Source organism: Drosophila teissieri, chromosome 3R (genome assembly GCF_016746235.2).
Source record: "Drosophila teissieri strain GT53w chromosome 3R, Prin_Dtei_1.1, whole genome shotgun sequence".
NCBI classification, from domain to species: domain Eukaryota; kingdom Metazoa; phylum Arthropoda; class Insecta; order Diptera; family Drosophilidae; genus Drosophila; species Drosophila teissieri.
Window position 1 is genome coordinate 23,364,215 of NC_053032.1, and position 16,479 is coordinate 23,380,693.

The 16,479-nt window shown below is 49.7% G+C and overlaps 3 protein-coding genes across 3 annotated transcripts; 1 reads left to right on the forward strand and 2 right to left on the reverse strand.

The window, feature by feature from the left end:
* Positions 1-707: 707 nt before the first annotated feature.
* LOC122619904 (allatostatin-A) lies at positions 708-5,370 on the forward strand. Its single transcript, XM_043797115.1, has 3 exons — positions 708-883; positions 4,013-4,473; positions 4,532-5,370. The coding sequence occupies exons 2-3, from the start codon at positions 4,092-4,094 to the stop codon at positions 4,600-4,602; spliced, it is 453 nt and encodes a 150-aa protein (XP_043653050.1). The 5' UTR covers positions 708-883; positions 4,013-4,091; the 3' UTR covers positions 4,603-5,370.
* On the reverse strand, positions 5,371-12,024 carry LOC122619905 (protein abnormal spindle). The gene is made up of 6 exons (XM_043797116.1): positions 11,834-12,024; positions 11,585-11,761; positions 11,311-11,523; positions 6,350-11,231; positions 5,987-6,288; positions 5,371-5,928 (listed from the first exon to the last, which is right to left on the reverse strand). Exons 1-6 carry the CDS (start codon positions 11,846-11,848, stop codon positions 5,653-5,655), a joined length of 5,865 nt encoding a protein of 1,954 aa, XP_043653051.1. The 5' UTR covers positions 11,849-12,024; the 3' UTR covers positions 5,371-5,652.
* Positions 12,025-12,339: 315 nt separating this feature from the next.
* LOC122620152 (dorsal-ventral patterning protein tolloid) lies at positions 12,340-16,267 on the reverse strand. Its single transcript, XM_043797482.1, has 6 exons — positions 15,680-16,267; positions 15,188-15,532; positions 14,309-15,129; positions 13,988-14,249; positions 13,361-13,929; positions 12,340-13,300 (listed from the first exon to the last, which is right to left on the reverse strand). The coding sequence occupies exons 1-6, from the start codon at positions 16,009-16,011 to the stop codon at positions 12,354-12,356; spliced, it is 3,276 nt and encodes a 1,091-aa protein (XP_043653417.1). The 5' UTR covers positions 16,012-16,267; the 3' UTR covers positions 12,340-12,353.
* Between the last annotated feature and the right edge of the window lie 212 nt (positions 16,268-16,479).

Consider the following 16,479-nt stretch of genomic DNA (forward strand, 5'->3'; position numbering starts at 1 on the left):
ATGCCTTCCGGCCGGAAAGCGGCGTTGTAAAAAATATATGTAGTATATGCTGGCATTCCGCATAAAATTCCTCGACTTTTGCGCTTTTGAAATGTTACAGCCGCAAAAGCAGGCGGTTTATCGAGTATAAAGCCGGGGTTGCATGTCATTCGAGTTGTCAGTTGGCTCTAAGGATTCCCCACAAAGAAGGGCCGACGGCGAGTGTCCTGCATTTGAGTAATGCGCACCCAGTCAGCTGGCAATTTTCCATTGAAATGAGAAATAGTTGGATGTTATGCCGTGGGTGTCGGTCACAGCGACCTCCTAATGAACCTCAACAGCGCATTCATCATACGCACCGTTGCTTAGCATACATACTCGCACTACGTGCAGTGTCCGCATCCTTTAGCTGCACTTTTCCTCACCTTACCAGAAACGCGACTTTGGTTTCACCATCTCCTCGAGGAATGTGTCTTGGCCTGGCTTTTCCGGCAAAGCCGCATGGCCACGGACACTTGTTACATCCTTGGCGCACAGGACACCCTCCGCAATACGAGCCACCAAACCAACCCCCCGTTTGTGGTGAGAAACGGGCACCGAATCCACCACACCACACATTGTCGTCACCTCTGGCGGCTGTCGTGTGGGTGGCTCGTTGATAAGGGCGCGCAGAGCGCTCATATAAGAGGCCGAGCGCCAGCGGATGCGGATTCAAAACTTAACCGACATTTGATCTGTCAACGTGCAACAGGAGCAGCAGCCGATTTAGTCCGCGGTACCTCCGAACACTCGAGTTGCACCGCGTATCCTGTCCTTGCATCCCAGAGTCGATCCTTTGAAAGTTACTTCGCGGTTTGTGCGCTTTTCGGTCTGTGAGTTTTTCCAGCGGCATTTGGATTTCGCTGTAAGTTTTGACTAAAATGTTGTTGTAATTATTGCTTATTCAAGTGAAGGCTTTTATCCAAAAAAATCATTCATTTTTACCAAAAATTTAAATCTTACCAAAAAAGTGAAACACATGTGCTTGAATTATCAAATTTCCCTTTTTATCTTATTAAAACAGTGGCTAGGTGTTTCGATTATTATTATTTAATAAATACACTTAGTTAAAATACTTCAAGATCCTTGCAAATATTGCTTTTAAATTAAATTTCAAATAAATCCAAGACACGTTCTAAAATGAACCCTACACTCAATCAGCACTTTCGCCCCAAAAAGTATGCAAAGAAACCCAATGCAATTTGTATTCGTTTTTGATCTGGAGAAAAACGCTCAAATTGAATTCATTTTCAATCGCTTAGCGAGGCGACAAAACCAAATTTGATTATATAAATTGCCTCAGGCAACAATTGACATATGGCAACAAAGCCAACATCACCCAACTCTCAGCCAAAACGTTCGCAGTCGCAGGAGAAAAATGCTAGAAGACAAAAGACAAGCCTCAATCAAATTGTAATTAAATAAATAACAACACGCCCGAGAGCAAAAAATAGCAGAAAAAATGGGATCACACATAGGAATATATCCACAAAAGCCAAGGACGAGAATATTGAATAAACAAATCGCAGGACAATTGTTGATTGATGTTGGGGCAAGTTATGGGGATGATTCGCCCCTCCAGGGTCAGTTTATGTTTACTTGCAGAATTGATACACATGTCGAATTAAAGAACAACAAGGGAAAGGCAGCTCAACGACAAGGGTCAGCCACATTGAAAAAAAAAGAAAGTAAGAACACAAAACAATGGAGCTGCAGAAGGGATCTGGGAGCCATGAGGCGGTGAAGCTGGCTCTTTATTGCCTAACCGCCATAAATTGGCGCAAAGAAGTTAGCCACTTCATTACCTGAACGTAACTTAATTAGGAGAGCTTAGAGGGTAAAGGTGAAAACATGGGCGTTCGCCCCCCGGCAGGGCTTTCAATTTAAAAAAGCGTTTCAATTGCACCCAGCTAATTTTTCGCTCATTTTGAGTTTTAGCTTCGGCTTTAGGTCCACCTGAGGGATCTGTCTATCGTAATTTGCTACATCAGCTGAAATTGCTTTGGCTTGCTGGGCAAAGCTGCAAGTTTGCTTATATCCCTTTGGCCGCCGTGTTGTTATGGCCTTCTGCTTCGGCAGCTGGGGAAACTTTGCCAACTTTCAAACTTAATTAGGCGCGGTCCTTCGTGGCTGCTCCTTTGAATTTCCGTTGCATTCCGCTTGGCGGTCAAAACTAATCGCCGCTGCGGATATGAGAAAAGACAAGCGGACCAGCGGACCAGCGGACCAGCAGACCAAAAGAGTTATGGGCCAAAAGTGGCATAAATTCATAAACAGATAATGCCTGAATCTCATTTGCGGCCAAGGGCGCTTTGTAGCGTTGCGCTGCGTTGCGTTGTGGACGACAAACAAGATTTTATTGCAGGAATGGAAATAATAGTGAAAGGTGTTGACACTTTTCACAAAACCCCATGTTTTGCCCCCCTCCCCGCCAGATTTACGATTGGTTCGTCGTGGCTCTGGTGCTCCTCGTTTTGTTGTCGTCGTGTTGCGGTTGATAAAGTCTAACAAATGTGACGATTTTCCGCCTATTATCTCGCGGCCATAGCCTTTCGCACTGCCGCACTGCCGCACTCATAGTCATTGCTTTTATTGTCCTGCGTGGAAAATGCACAGCTGCCATCCATGGCGCTGCCCCCCATTGTAAATCAAACTTGGAGGTCAGGGGCTCCCACGGGCCTTTTGCGGTCTTTGGCGAACCTGTTGCATGATTTGTGGCCCTGTTGCACATGCACCCAGCGAATTTATGACCGGCCCACGGTGCGTATGCGCAACATTTTGGAGCCACGTCGTAGGCTTCGATTAATTGATTCGGCCGCTGTTTGCACATAATTATGTGCGGCGGCGAGTCATGGCATTTAAGCCCCTAGCTCCATTTCTAATGGAAAATTGTCAGCAAGTTAATTTGCCTAGCCAAACAACAAGTATCTGGAGGCAGCGGGTGTTCTTAGCTCCACATTACGTGCTTCGGCTGTCAAGTTTTCCGGCGGAAATGCAACCACGTTACTGCTGCTGGCTGGTGGCTGGTGGCTTCTTCATTCACGACGTGCACTTTAAATTGATGGCACTGACATCTCCACAAAAGCGTTGATGACTGCCACTGACTGACGCTGCTATTCCGCTAATGGAATCCAGCGAGCAGGACTCCCCCAGCCAAGATAGTTTACTGGTCTGGTTCGTCGCGGTTGAATTTTTGGGTAATTGTTCTTGGCTAATTGTGGCATCTGCGGCGAGAATTAAGCCACTTATTTCATCTCATCGCGCGGATCAAATAATAACTTTTACGACCCGACCTGCAAGGCCAGCAGAAAAACCCGTCGCGTCTGCTGCAATTCGTGTTGGCCAAGCACTAAGGATCAAGGACCAAGGACCTTCCGCATGGCTGCCGGCGGTGGCATCAAACTTTTGGCCACATTTTTCGGTGTTCTGCAGGCCATTTTTATTCGTTCGTTATTCTTGGTTCCGTTGACTGTTTGCCTCTGTTTGCTTCTGTTTGCCACTGCCAAATTTCTGTTGCCATTTTGCCGGGCTGTCAACGCGTCGGCATTTGTTTGCCGTTGACATATTTTGTGTGTTGGGCCGAAATTCCACGTCGATTGTTTGTTTCTTTATTTTGCATAAATATTCGTTTGAGGGTACGCATTAGGGTGGATTTATATTTGCGCGGCGACAGGAATTTGATGTATTTTACATATTTTCGTCTATAAACATATATTAAATTCAAGTAATAATTATTAGTTATCTCTACTAGTTAGGTCCTGTTTTCTTGTAATACTTTAGTTCTGAATTTATTATCCTCAATGCCCTGTCTTCCCATCCCTCCATTCACTTTAACACCGTTTTGGGCCACCCTAATACCCCAGTATCCTTGTTTACGAGAGGCGACAACTGTCGCCGCAAAGTATGCAACGCTTTGACACACAGAGAATTGGGGAGCGGTGCTTAAAATTCTATTCGTCGCCTGCTCACTTTGTCTTTGCTGACTTTTTTGTAGCAGCAACAAGAGCAACAGCAGCAGCAGCAGTAGCAGCAGCCAGACGTGCCCCATCCCGTGCCACGCCCACAGCATCACAATGAACTCCCTTCACGCCCACATCCTGCTGCTGGCAGTTTGCTGCGTCGGCTACATCGCCTGCTCCCCGGTAATTGGCCAGGATCAGCGCAGCGGCGACAGCGATGCCGATGTCCTGCTGGCCGCCGACGAGTTGGCCGACGGTGGCGACAACATCGACAAGCGGGTGGAGCGGTACGCCTTTGGACTGGGACGACGGGCCTATATGTACACGAACGGCGGACCGGGAATGAAGCGCCTGCCGGTCTATAACTTTGGCCTGGGCAAGAGGTCTCGTCCCTACTCCTTTGGACTGGGCAAACGCAGCGACTACGACTACGAGCAGGACAACGAGATCGACTACAGAGTGCCGCCAGCGAACTACTTGGCCGCCGAGCGTGCTGGTAAGTCCACTGTGCTCCCTTGATCACACGTATCCCTCTTTAATCCTTGGGCTTGCAGTGCGACCCGGACGACAGAACAAGCGAACGACGCGTCCGCAACCCTTCAACTTTGGCCTGGGCCGACGTTAAGTCCAATCCTGCTGGCCCAAATCTCTCCCCGGATGGCGCACTAATCCAAATCCAGCCGTGCGCCATTTGGCCAGGAGCTCATCCTAAACTAAAGTTATCTAAAAAGCACTTGCAAACAGCTCTCAGACTCTTCTCCAAACTTAGGTCACACATTCAGGAGGCAATCTAAATGTCTTCGTATCCAAGCAAATTCTTTGCACGCCCCTCGTCCCACAAATATTTATATGAAATCGGTAGCGCCAATGGTATTTATGTTAAGTTCTTCAAATCGATACGTTTAACGGCAGCCTCTAAATAATATAATATATGACAAATGGCGAAAAAAATACACCAAAAAAAATAATGAAAAAAATGCAAATAAAGGGAAAACAGATTGAGAATGAAACTGGCGTGTGCAATTATCAAGGAAGAAATACATATAATGTTATACGAATCTATTATATATGCATATTCAATCCAATTTACGGTACTCCATAAATGTACAATTTTAAAGGGGCATTAATTAATATACACGCGGATTTAAACTTATATACTTGGGGCAATCTCTCACAGAAAGAGCGGCACGAGTGGCATTCGTTGTGGTCGTCAGCGGAGGAGCACGAATATTGGGTAAACTACTGCATACTAATATCGGTGTAACTAAGTGTTTGACAAAGTGATTACTAATTTAACTATATAATTACAAATATGTAATTGTTTTGTGAATACTTGCATACGTACCCAAATAAACATAGGCGCAGCTAGCCTGCGTAAGCAAATACACTGGAATTTGACTTTCAATCGTCTTTATTCTTCAGTTCAGTTTGTGGTTTCCTATAAAAACAATCCACTTCGTTTTTCTACTAAAATATCAATTACAATTTTCGTTTGCAGCATATACATGTTAACTTATTCTCGTACTTTACATGGTTAAGAACTTCTTAGATTATCTTAAACTATTCTTAATGGTCTCCAAAAAACTAGCATGGTCTAAGAATATATCTGACTATTTTAAAACACAACACAGAACGGTTTCAAACATTAAACATTTAAAGGTGGATTTTCCTAGATCTAGAACATGTCGATCTGCAGCTTGCACAGGATTGTATCAAAGGCGTAAACGGACGAGATGAACGTGTAGGGACTGTAGCGGATGATACCAAAGTCCGGCTCCAGGCTGGGCAGGGAACACGGCGTGAAGTTGATCTTTTGGCTTTGATACCGTCCCGTTGGCATTGGCGGCGGCTTGCGGGCATTCTGCTTCATCTTTTCCTTGCGTGCGACGAGCTTCTTTGTTTCACGCACCATGTAAATGGCCTCTGGGTTGGTCATGTAGTCGTGAATGATCTGGAAGTCATAAAGATATGATTAACAATCCCTTAAACATAATCCCCTCCCTTGTTACCTTTCGCTTTTTAGGGCAGTGTGAAAATACCCAAATGAGAGTGCACAACGTGTTGAATATCTCACTGTCTTTGTCGCACCAGCGCAAGAGCATCTGGGCAATGGTGACCAAGCCTCCCTCCTGGAACGTGTTCACCGTGGTGCTGTTGTAGCGGGCCAAATTCAGGATGATCCGGCTGCAGCGCTCGATAAGCTGCTTATCCACCTCCGATCGAATGGCCTGGGCCATGATGCCGTAGCAAAACGTGGACATGAACTCCGAACACCACATCAGCAGATGTGGGACAGTGCGTGAAAGGCGATCTGCGGGGATTATAAATTAGGGATTAGTTAGGATAAGGACTTACGTAAATGGAACACTTACCCAATCGACTTAGGACTGCTAACGCATCTGATGCGATGAAGCGTCCTCGAAGGAATCGCACCGCCTCCTGGACCTTGCAGCGCACGGAGTTGGCCGTCTTTGCCTCTTGCTGCAGCTGGACAATACGCTTTCGGATAGCCAAAAGTCCCTGGTGCTTCTGGCGACGACGGGTGAGATAGCCACGCCAGTAGCGCTGTATAACCTTTGCCGCGCGCTTCTGGCGGATTAGGTCCATCATCTCGGGTGTCATCAGGGCCTGGAAGCGTTTGCGAGCCATAAAGCCGCGGGCACGCGCCTGGAAGTCCGGCATGGAACGGCGGAGCAGTTGGAAACAATCACGCTGCTCAACCATTAGTCGCTTGCCACGGAACTTTTGTTGCAGGTGGACGGCCAGTGTACGCAGCTGGACAAATTCCTGGCGTGCCTGCTTCATGCAGCGGTTAGCACGGAATTTGCGCTGCACCAGGATCACAGAGGATTGGATTAATTGGTAATCCTGTCTGGCCTTTAGCATGGCACAACGGGCACGAAACCGGCGTTGCAGCACCACGGCAGCCCTTCGCTTCAACTCGAATTCCCTACGCTGCTTCAGCATCAGCAAAGTGGCTCTGATAAATGCCTGCATAAGTCGCACCTTGCGGATGGTGTTCAAGAAGTTCTGCCGCTGGCGACGAGCCTGCACTGTGGCCCGCCACTTGCGTTGAATGCTCAATGAACTGAGCCGAATCCGTCGGTAGCCCGCTTTGCAGAGCCGCATTTCGCGTATGCTGCGCCACCATTTCTGCAGGCGGATGACTGCCTGCCGCTGCTTTTGGTACACTGCAACCTGCTTCCTCATCTCCAGCTTGCCACGGTATCGTTGCTGCACTTTGATAATGGCTTCCCTTTGCTTTTGGTATAGGACTACCTGCTTTTGCATTGCCTTCTTGGCTCGGTATCGGGTTTGAATGGTAATAGCTGCCTGTTTCAGCTGGGCATAACTCTTCAATTGTTTGATCATCGACAGACGAGCTCGGTACCGTCGCTGCAGTGTTATAGCTGCTTGGCGCAGTTGTAAGAAACTGTTTCGCTCCCGTTTTCTGAGCAGATGATTGCGCCAATGCATCTGCAGGCAGCTCACCGCAGCCTGGGTGCCGCGGTACTTGGCTCGCATGAACCGCATTGATTTGTGGGCATGGAATCTGCGCTGCAGCTTGATGGTCACCTCGCGCAGATGCAGGTACTCCTGGCGCTCCTTTCGCATCTGCAGTAAAGCTCGCCGGCGTTGCTGGACTGCAAGGGTTACCTTCTTCAGTTGCAGGAACTCGGCTCTTTGCTTTTCCATTTCGCGCTTGGCACGGTACTTGATTTGAATTAGCCTGGTGGCCGATTGAAGCCGAAGGTACTCCTTCCTATCTCGACGCATCTGCAATGTGGCTCTCCAGCGCCTCTGGACATTGACGATGCATTGGCGGGTTCTCAGATATGCACTGCGATCCTGGATCATTTGTTGGAGCATGCGGTAACGTTTTTGAACGAGTGTCGTGGCATTACGCAGCCTCAGATAATTTTCCCTCTGTTCGCGCATTTTCATGGTGGCCCTCAGTCGCTGCTGCAAGCGAATAACATTTTTCCGGAGAGAACAGTAGTGATTGCGATCTATTCTCATCTGGACTGTGGCTCTCCGGTAAGCCTGAACTTTAAGAACGCTGGAACGAAGTGCCAAATAATCAGCTTTGCACTTTCTCATTGAAAGCTTCGCTCGCCAGCGCTGTTGCACATTTATAGCTGCACGTTTGAGTTGCTGGAACTCCTTGCGCTGCTTCAGCATACTCCACTTTGCTCGCATCCTGCGCTGGACAAACATAATGAGCTCTCTCTGGCGCAGGAACTTCTGTCGCTGAATTTTGCCCAACTGATAGCTCCGCCATTGCAGTTGAATATAACTGGCAGCTGCCTGTTGTTTCTGGGATCGCTGAAGTCTGGCTGTTGCCGCCGCCGCCAATAGCTTTTTGGCAAAGAGGCGTCGCCGCCAGATCCGCTGCAGAAATATGGCAGCCTGCCGGAGCTCCAAGAACCGCTGGCGATGTTGCCGTCCCAGTTGTTGGGCCCGCCACCAGCGCTGGATGGTGACAATGCTGTGATAGCTCTGGTATAGCTGCTTCTGTGCCAAGTACCGCCGCGTGAACTTTTGCAGGATTATGGCGGCCTGGGTGCGTTCCGCCCTGAACAACTTGACGTACTTCCTCATCTGGTGGCCCCGGAACACGGCCTGAATGACAGTAGCGGCCCGGTGGCGACGCATTAGCTCCTTGTGGCGGATGCGCCGCTGGATGACAACGTGCAGCCAGCGACGGCGCCACCATTTCTGAAGCACCGTGGCCGCCGCATGGAACTTGGGCGAGCGGAATTTGTAAATAATCTGCCAGAGCAGGGAAAGCGTCTTCTCACGATGCCCGTCAACGATGTCTTGGGCGGAGATGTCACCGCCTAGCTGGAAGTTGGCCTCACCAAGGGCTCCCAGTGCTAGCTTCACATTGAAAATCCGCTGGAGGCGAGAGATGGCTGGCACTCTCAACTGGCGGGTTAGATCATCGCGCAGTAAAATTACCTCCATAACGCGGGTAAGCCTCACGCCATCTCTTAAGTCCACTGCCAAGTTGTTGAAGGCATAATCGAACTCGTCCAAAAATGTTTGGCGGTGCTGAAGAACGTAACCCAGACGGCGCAGTTCCCGCGTAATATCACCAATGTTGGCGAGCAGTTCTGACGAGAAGCGCAGCAGTATATCCTTGGTCTCCTTATGTGGCGACTTTTTCACAAACAAACAGGGATTGTGTTTGACGATGCGCTTCTGCTTTGCTTGATCGAGGAAGAGCAGCAAGAAGAGGATTTTCTGCAACGAGTGCTTCTTGATGGTCTCCGCGTACTCCTCGGTGAGGGTGTATGCCTTGCTGTACCTCTGCTCCTCAAACTTATTCCGGAACAAGCGATTGAGGATAAAGGTGCTAAGGCCAACAATGTCCCGATTAGACTGCATCTGGATCTTCTCGCCGAAGACCACCTCCAGTCCCAGGCGCAGCCAAAGAGGATTGAAGCAAAGCAGCAGCTCAAGTATGGTGCGTTGCATAACGACGTCCAGGTGAAGATTACGATCGCTACGGATGCGTAGCGCTTGCTTGTTGACATAGACGGCCACCTTGGAGCATGGCAAGCGCATCTGCTCACTGAAGAATAGTTCCACAGCAGCCTTACGAAGCGTCTCCAGGCGATATTTCGTTAGGTAGTTCATAGACTGCTCCTCCTTGGTGGGAGCTACCACGAGCTCCTTGTTGCGCACCTCGTTAAACAGCTTACCGACGTCTATTTTGCTATTCGAATCTGCGTCCAGGTCAGCGGGTATGGACACAAGGGCATTTAACCACTTTTTAAAGTCAGCTTGATGTCGATCCACAGCCTGTTCATCCAAATACATGGTAGAGGCCAGAAAGGGGTCCATTGTGGTAGTTGCCGCAAAAGGATCCGGGTTGATGTAGGTCTGCATATACAGCTCGGAATCGTAGAGCTTCACGGAAGCCTGGACACTAGTGTCCCTGAGCTTTCGTGGCGTGGCGGGCTTCTTCATCAGTGACATGGTCTGCGCCAGCTTAAACTTCTTGGACTGGGCGTGTGGCCAGGCGTGAGCACTACTGCTTCGGGCAGATGCGTTTGCCGGCGCTGCACTCCTGGTCAGAGTGGTGTCCTCCACTCGTTGCTTTTTAGGTGGAGAAATGGCCATAGTTTCATTGCGGTACAGGGATTCGTTGCTGGGTGCATCCGAGAAACTCAGCTCATGAGAGCGCCGCTTGTGAGGATTTTTCACTGGACTTCCCTTCACCGACTTTCGACCTACTTCGTGCAGATTAAAGCGACTGGACTGAGCAAGGATTTCACTGTGGTTGAATAGAAACTCCTGCTGGCCCGCCAAGCTAGCCTCGCTACTAGAGGAGCTATTCAAGTCTTTGCCCTTTACCTGGATCTGCTGCTCCTGGTAGTATCGATTCTGTTCAATCGAACGGATTTTCATTTCATTCAGATTAGGCATTGAGCCTTGAATGGCATACTTTGATTGTGGCGATAGAAGTGACAAATCTTTCATGGACTCGGAATACTTTCGTAAGGGTGAGCCCACCAACTTGATATCCCTCTTCAGGTCATGTATGGCGCTCTTCGCGGGCGACCTAGGTGGGCTCGGTCCCTCCTCCTCGCGAATACAGGCAAGGGCTCGGGTGTGCGTGGCATGCACTATGGTGGTGGTCTTATTTAGGGGCGTATGCGGTTGTCCATCATTCCTGGAGCAGTCTAAGGTGTCCAACGAAATGTTTATAGTCTCGGAATGCTTCACGTCGAACGTTTTGTTTGTGGCAGGCTGATCTTCTAGATCATCTGGAGTGATTCGACGCGGGCGCATGTCATTGGCACATGGTTTTACATTCCCTTTAAGTGTGGGTGTGGGCCAGGCGGCCAGATTGTCCGGCAAAATGGTAGCCTGCCCTTTGCCACGGGTTTCGGTGAGAGGTGTGAACCGCAGATTGTCAATTACGTCGAGTAGGTTTCCTGGCGTCATAGGGCTTAGATTTTCCTTAAGACTGCGAGGCTGCGGTGATATGTATACGGGCTCCTCTTGTGGGGGCTTGTACACATTCTTCTCGACAAGAGGAGCCGGTGGAGGTGGATGTGGACGAGCAGCTGGTCGTACAGGAGCGGTCACTCGCCATGTCTGCTTGGAGGGAGGCGCTGCTGCTGCAGACAAACGCTTCTTTTGCTGCGCAGCAGCAGATACCACGCTTTTCATTGTCTTGCCCGCTCCTGTCGGCGATTTCAGCTGCAGGGTCTTGCCGACAGTCGGAAATTTGCGCGGGTTCTTCAGGTAGAAAGGTAAGAAATGCGTGCAAAAGAGGGTAAGTAGGTAAAAGGGGTGGTAAATGCATTTTTAAACTGACCTTGACCGGCTGGTTGCTCTTGGACTTGAGTATGATCATCACCTCCTTTCGGAAGTTGCGGTTGTCTATCAGCTGCAGCGTCTCCTTGCAGGCCACCTCAAGCTGGGGACTCCACACTAGCTCCATGGAGACCTCATCTCTTGCAGGCACCGTGTGCTCCATCCACTCCAGGCTTAGGTTGTGCTCCTCCCGGATGGCCTTCATAACCTTGACCTGTATAGTGGGTGTTCCATTGATCAAATAACAGTTGCCAGGCAGTATATAACCCACTAACCTCGATGTCGTCGTCGCTGGGATTGAGAACGCGCACCTGGCGCCGAGCTGTCTTTGTTATCGGCACATCCTCGAACTGCACAATCGCCTTGGCGGAGAACGGAGCCATGACGACCACGGCGGGCTCGCGTCCTTCGGCGCGCTTCTTTTGCTTTAGCCGCGATGGCGTCACTGTGATCTGTAAGTACCGGGAATTCAGTTATGTTACGGAAAACTATTGTCGGAGTCCCAAAAAGAGGACTCAACTAACCTCAAAGGCGCTCATCGCAGGGAATGACTAAAACAGAAATAACTTGAACGAAACAAAAACGGGCTCGCAGCTGACTTAGTGGCCCATTAACACAGCGACTAACTAAACAATTAACACAATCAACGAACAACAATTAAACAAATTAGAGCGTCGCCGCAAAAATCCAAATTCGAACTGATATTCGAAACGAAGCGACGCCGATACTCGATTGCTTGATTACTGGCGCAAAGGGCTATCGAACTATCGGATCTATCGATTGTGAAATATTAGGGGTCTTCAGAATGGATTCCGATAGACTTAAAAATATCAAGGTTAGTGTGAACGCTGCAATTAGTAGCGCCAAATTTAAATTAGAATTGTCATAGATATAAATAGTAAGTGGATTTGAAAACAAGAAATAGGATGATTAAAATGACTTCTTTATATATGTTATTTCGAAATATTTTTATTCACAATCTATTTACAAATTTCAACAACAAACATTAAACACTAAATATCGCCGCAGGACCTTTCTGTTCATCTAAATGAGTCTGCTGGGCGGAAGGAGGTGGTCGCCTCCCGATTCTGAGGAATACATGCTCTTCAGGTAGCCCGGAAAGGGAGTAACAGCATCGAAGTCCTCTCCTACAGAATCCTCCGGTGGATCCACGGCCATAAAGGATATGGCGAAGCCTCTCAGTGAGTTACTCTCGTCCGTTTGGAATCGCAGCAGAAGGGTGTCCGAGTTGGAGATTATAATCGGTGGCTTGTGCTTTCCGCAAAATCTCCCGTGGATGGTGTTCATCGAGTAGCCCTCCTCGGTGATCTCCAGATAATCGTAGTCGCATCGCTCCGAGTACTCGATCTCGAAGTGCAGGAAGCGGATCTTGACACTGCTCTCTGGATCCGCCTGAATGCGCCAGTCGCAGTACATGTTGCGCTTGTACGGCCTGCTGCCGTATCGTGGATGCGAGTAGAAGGTCTGCGAATGATTTGTGGCCCTCAAGTAGCCACCACACTCGGAGACAAAGGTTGCCTTGAAACCCTTCCTCTGCAGACCTGCATCCGTGGCCAGCACCATGAACATCTCGTTGGTGGAGGCGATAACGGCGTACGGCTCACGTCCACCGCAATAGATGCCCAATGTGGAGCTATTCTCGGAGCGACCATCATAGATAGCCACGTAATCGTAGATGCACTCCTGGTGGCTCTCCACCTCGAAGTCGTGGAATGTCAACTGTATCCGGTGGCCCAGTACGGTCTGAAAGTGCCAGTAGCAGTAGATGTTTCTCGGATAGTCCTCCGGATAGTTGGGACTCTGCAACACTCCATACGACGTAGTGATCTCGAACTTGCAACGCGTCTCCGTGCAGTTGTGTCCATTTTCAGCCAGTGTGTATCCATTCCGGCAGCTGCACTGGTAGGATCCAAAGGTATTCCGGCATCTGTGCTGGCAGCCACCATTGTTCATAGAACACTCATCCACATCTGTGGGATAGAAGAGATATTATTAATCATTCGTAAATGAAGTGTTGTTTTCTGAGTTACCTATCACAAACTTGGCCACAAATCCACTTCTCTGGACGGTGCGATCCGAGTAGAACTCCAGCCTGAGAACACTCTGCTCGGAGTTCACCACGGAAGGCAGCTCATGACCACAATAAATGCCAATCTTCTTCAGGCGATTGTCCCTCATTTTGGAGTATATAATCAGGTAATCGTAGTTGCACTTGGTGTAGTGGAACCGTGTGCCCTCCAAATCAAAGTGGGTGAAGTTGAGGAAGACAGCGTGATTCGGTGGCGCCACTACTTCCCAAACGCAATGCTTGGAGTTGGGATACACATCCGGATACGATGGTGAGAAAAGCGAGCCATTGGATTTGGTGGCGTCCACAACTCCTCCACAGGCATCCTCGCAGGTCCTGCCATTCGCCTGCAACTCGTATCCCGCGCGACAGCCACATTGATAGCTGCCCAAGGTGTTGATGCACAGGTGCTGGCATCCGTGATCCGTGAACTTGCACTCATCCACATCCAGCATCAGGGCGGCTGAGAATCCCAGCTTTTGCACCGATGAGTCGGATACGAAACGGATGTACATCTGGTTGCTGCGGGTTCTATGATGTAATAGATATTCACTGGTTAGTGATCTTTTCTCCTTTAAAAATAACTTACTTTATATTGGGCGGCAGCTTATCTCCACAGAAGCGTCCTATGAGCCGGGATTCACTGTGATTGCCATCCCGTATCTCCACATAATCATAGGTACAACCATCGTGTTTCTCCAGCTCAAAGCTCTGGAACTTCAGGGCCACCTGGTGGTTCTCCGGAGCCGTAATGCGCCACACGCACTCCTTGTCGGGCATGTAGTCCAGCGGATAGTTGGGTGAGTCTATGGACTGATCCCTGGTCAGCTGTATATCCCCACCACATACCACTGTAAGTAAAAAATGGCAAGTTTAATTTATGATTTTTCTGGAGAAGCCTAACACCTACCCTCGAATCTCGCCTTGAATCCGCGATAACCTTTGGCTGCATTCCGGTTGACATAGTTGAGGAGCATGCGACTTGTCTGCGTGGTGATGACCTCGCCGCTGGCATTCCCACAGATTCGTCTCACCAGAGGCGATTTGTGCCAGTAGCCATCCCTGATCTCCAGGTAATCCTGCGTACAATCATCGGAGCTCATCAGATGCAGCTGCTGCAGATGCAGGATGACCTTTTCCCCATTGGTGGCCGTGATTCGCCACTCGCAGTTGGTCAGCGAGGCATCGAACTCAGATCCCGCGGAGGGATCTTCCCCAGCATCGCCGCTACCCTCGAACTCGCTGAGCACTCCATTGCCGGAGTACACAAAGTGTGGACTCACTATGTGTCCCGAATTCTGCTGATAGGTGCGTCCGCAGGAGGCGCACTTATAAAGCAGATTGGCTTGGACAATGTCACCGCGACTAAGACGCTTCCGCTGACCCAACTCCAAATGGGTACCGGGTGGTATTCCGATCGGTGTGATGGTATCCAGGTAGGGACTCTTCGAAAACGAGTTCTTGGCATAGTGCATAATGGAGTTAAGATCGTAGGGCAGTAGGGGCAAGTCCACCTCCTCCGGCGAGAGGACATCGAAGTTGTACTCCTGACCCCTCATGATATTCGCCTTGTTAATCACGATGTGCTTATCTCTGTCTCCACGGGCATGTTCGTGGTGAAACCCGATTGTGTGGCCCAGCTCATGGATTATAATGCCGAACTTTTCGCAATTGCGTCCAATGGAGATGGGCTGGCGTCCGTTGCCATTCTTGCCCAGAAACGAGCAGCAACTAAGGGATGGGATATAAATTATAAAATAATTCTTCTTAGCAAGCATATAAGACTTACCCGCAATTCTTGACCGTAAAGTATATGTAGTTCGCATGCAAATTGGCATCCCGCTCCACGAACTTGATGCAGGTGAAGTTCTCCCAGTGGCGCATGGCCTGCTTGAAGAGCGCCTTGTGGGCTCCACTGAAGATGGTATCGATCTCGTAGGGTATGACCCCATAGTCCCAGGTCCGCTCCTTCCGCACAGTAACAGCTCTTCGCCTTCGCTGGACTGCTTTCCCCCCCAAAGTGGGTGAGTGACTGTGCTGCAGGACATCAACAGAGTCATCGGTCCACAGAAAGGGAGGGGGTAATCTCAGAGCGGCTTTGTTTCGCGATTTATGCGCCTGCTTCCGGCGTCTCCTGTGTGGGTGGTTCAGATGGGCGGGGAGGGCTTATGAGCTCAGGTATTACTTACGTGCCCCAAAGGCAGGCCACCCCAGTGGCCAGGGCAAGTGTGTCGGCTAATTGCGCGCCATTGTGTGCGGGATGAATCCCAGTGGAACTTACCCCGAATATTGTCTGTCTGCCTTGAGTGGCTGGATGTCATCCGTTGGCTCCTCTGCCTCCTTTGGCGGCACCTGTTGTGGTAATGCTAGAGATTGCAATTTTGTGCTTGGCCACGTGACTCCGCCACTCACCTGTGGCGAGTCTAGCATGCCAAAAAAGTCCTCCGGCTGCTCCTTGAAATCAAAATTGCACTCACTCTCGGGCAGCTGACTCTGTTGCCTGCCCTCGGCGGAATCCACCAGAAAAACCAACATTGTCCAGAGAGCTCCCACAGAGAGCACAACGAATTTCGCTTTCATTTTCATGGGCATGTGGAGGCGCATTCCTTTCATTTCTTGCGTATTTCTGGGGGCTCGTTCCCTGAAGTTGCTTCAACCAGTTCAAAGTTCTAACTGAGCGCTCGTGGACCGCGATTGCCGAATTATACTGGTGCTGGTGCTGGTGCTGGTGCCGACAAGGGTTCCACGGATCGAGTGAGTGAACAGCAGGTAACAGATCTCAACGTAACAGCGTAGGGGAATCGCTGGACGAGGGGCGGGGCAGACCAGGCCAGTGCAGAATCTCGACTGACCGCACTGCGAAGGGACAGCGAGGGACAGCTCAATAGAGGGAGAGACGAGAGCCATAACCAGACCTGATCCGCCGACCCCTCCTCGTTGGCGATTCGGGATGACCATTGTCTGCCGCCTGTTGTTTGCATTCAATGGATTTTGATTTGGGTATCCCTGCTCGCACCTTGACATTGCCATACAACCATACCATCTCCATACATGTATGTGGCCATCTACCTGGGTTGCTGG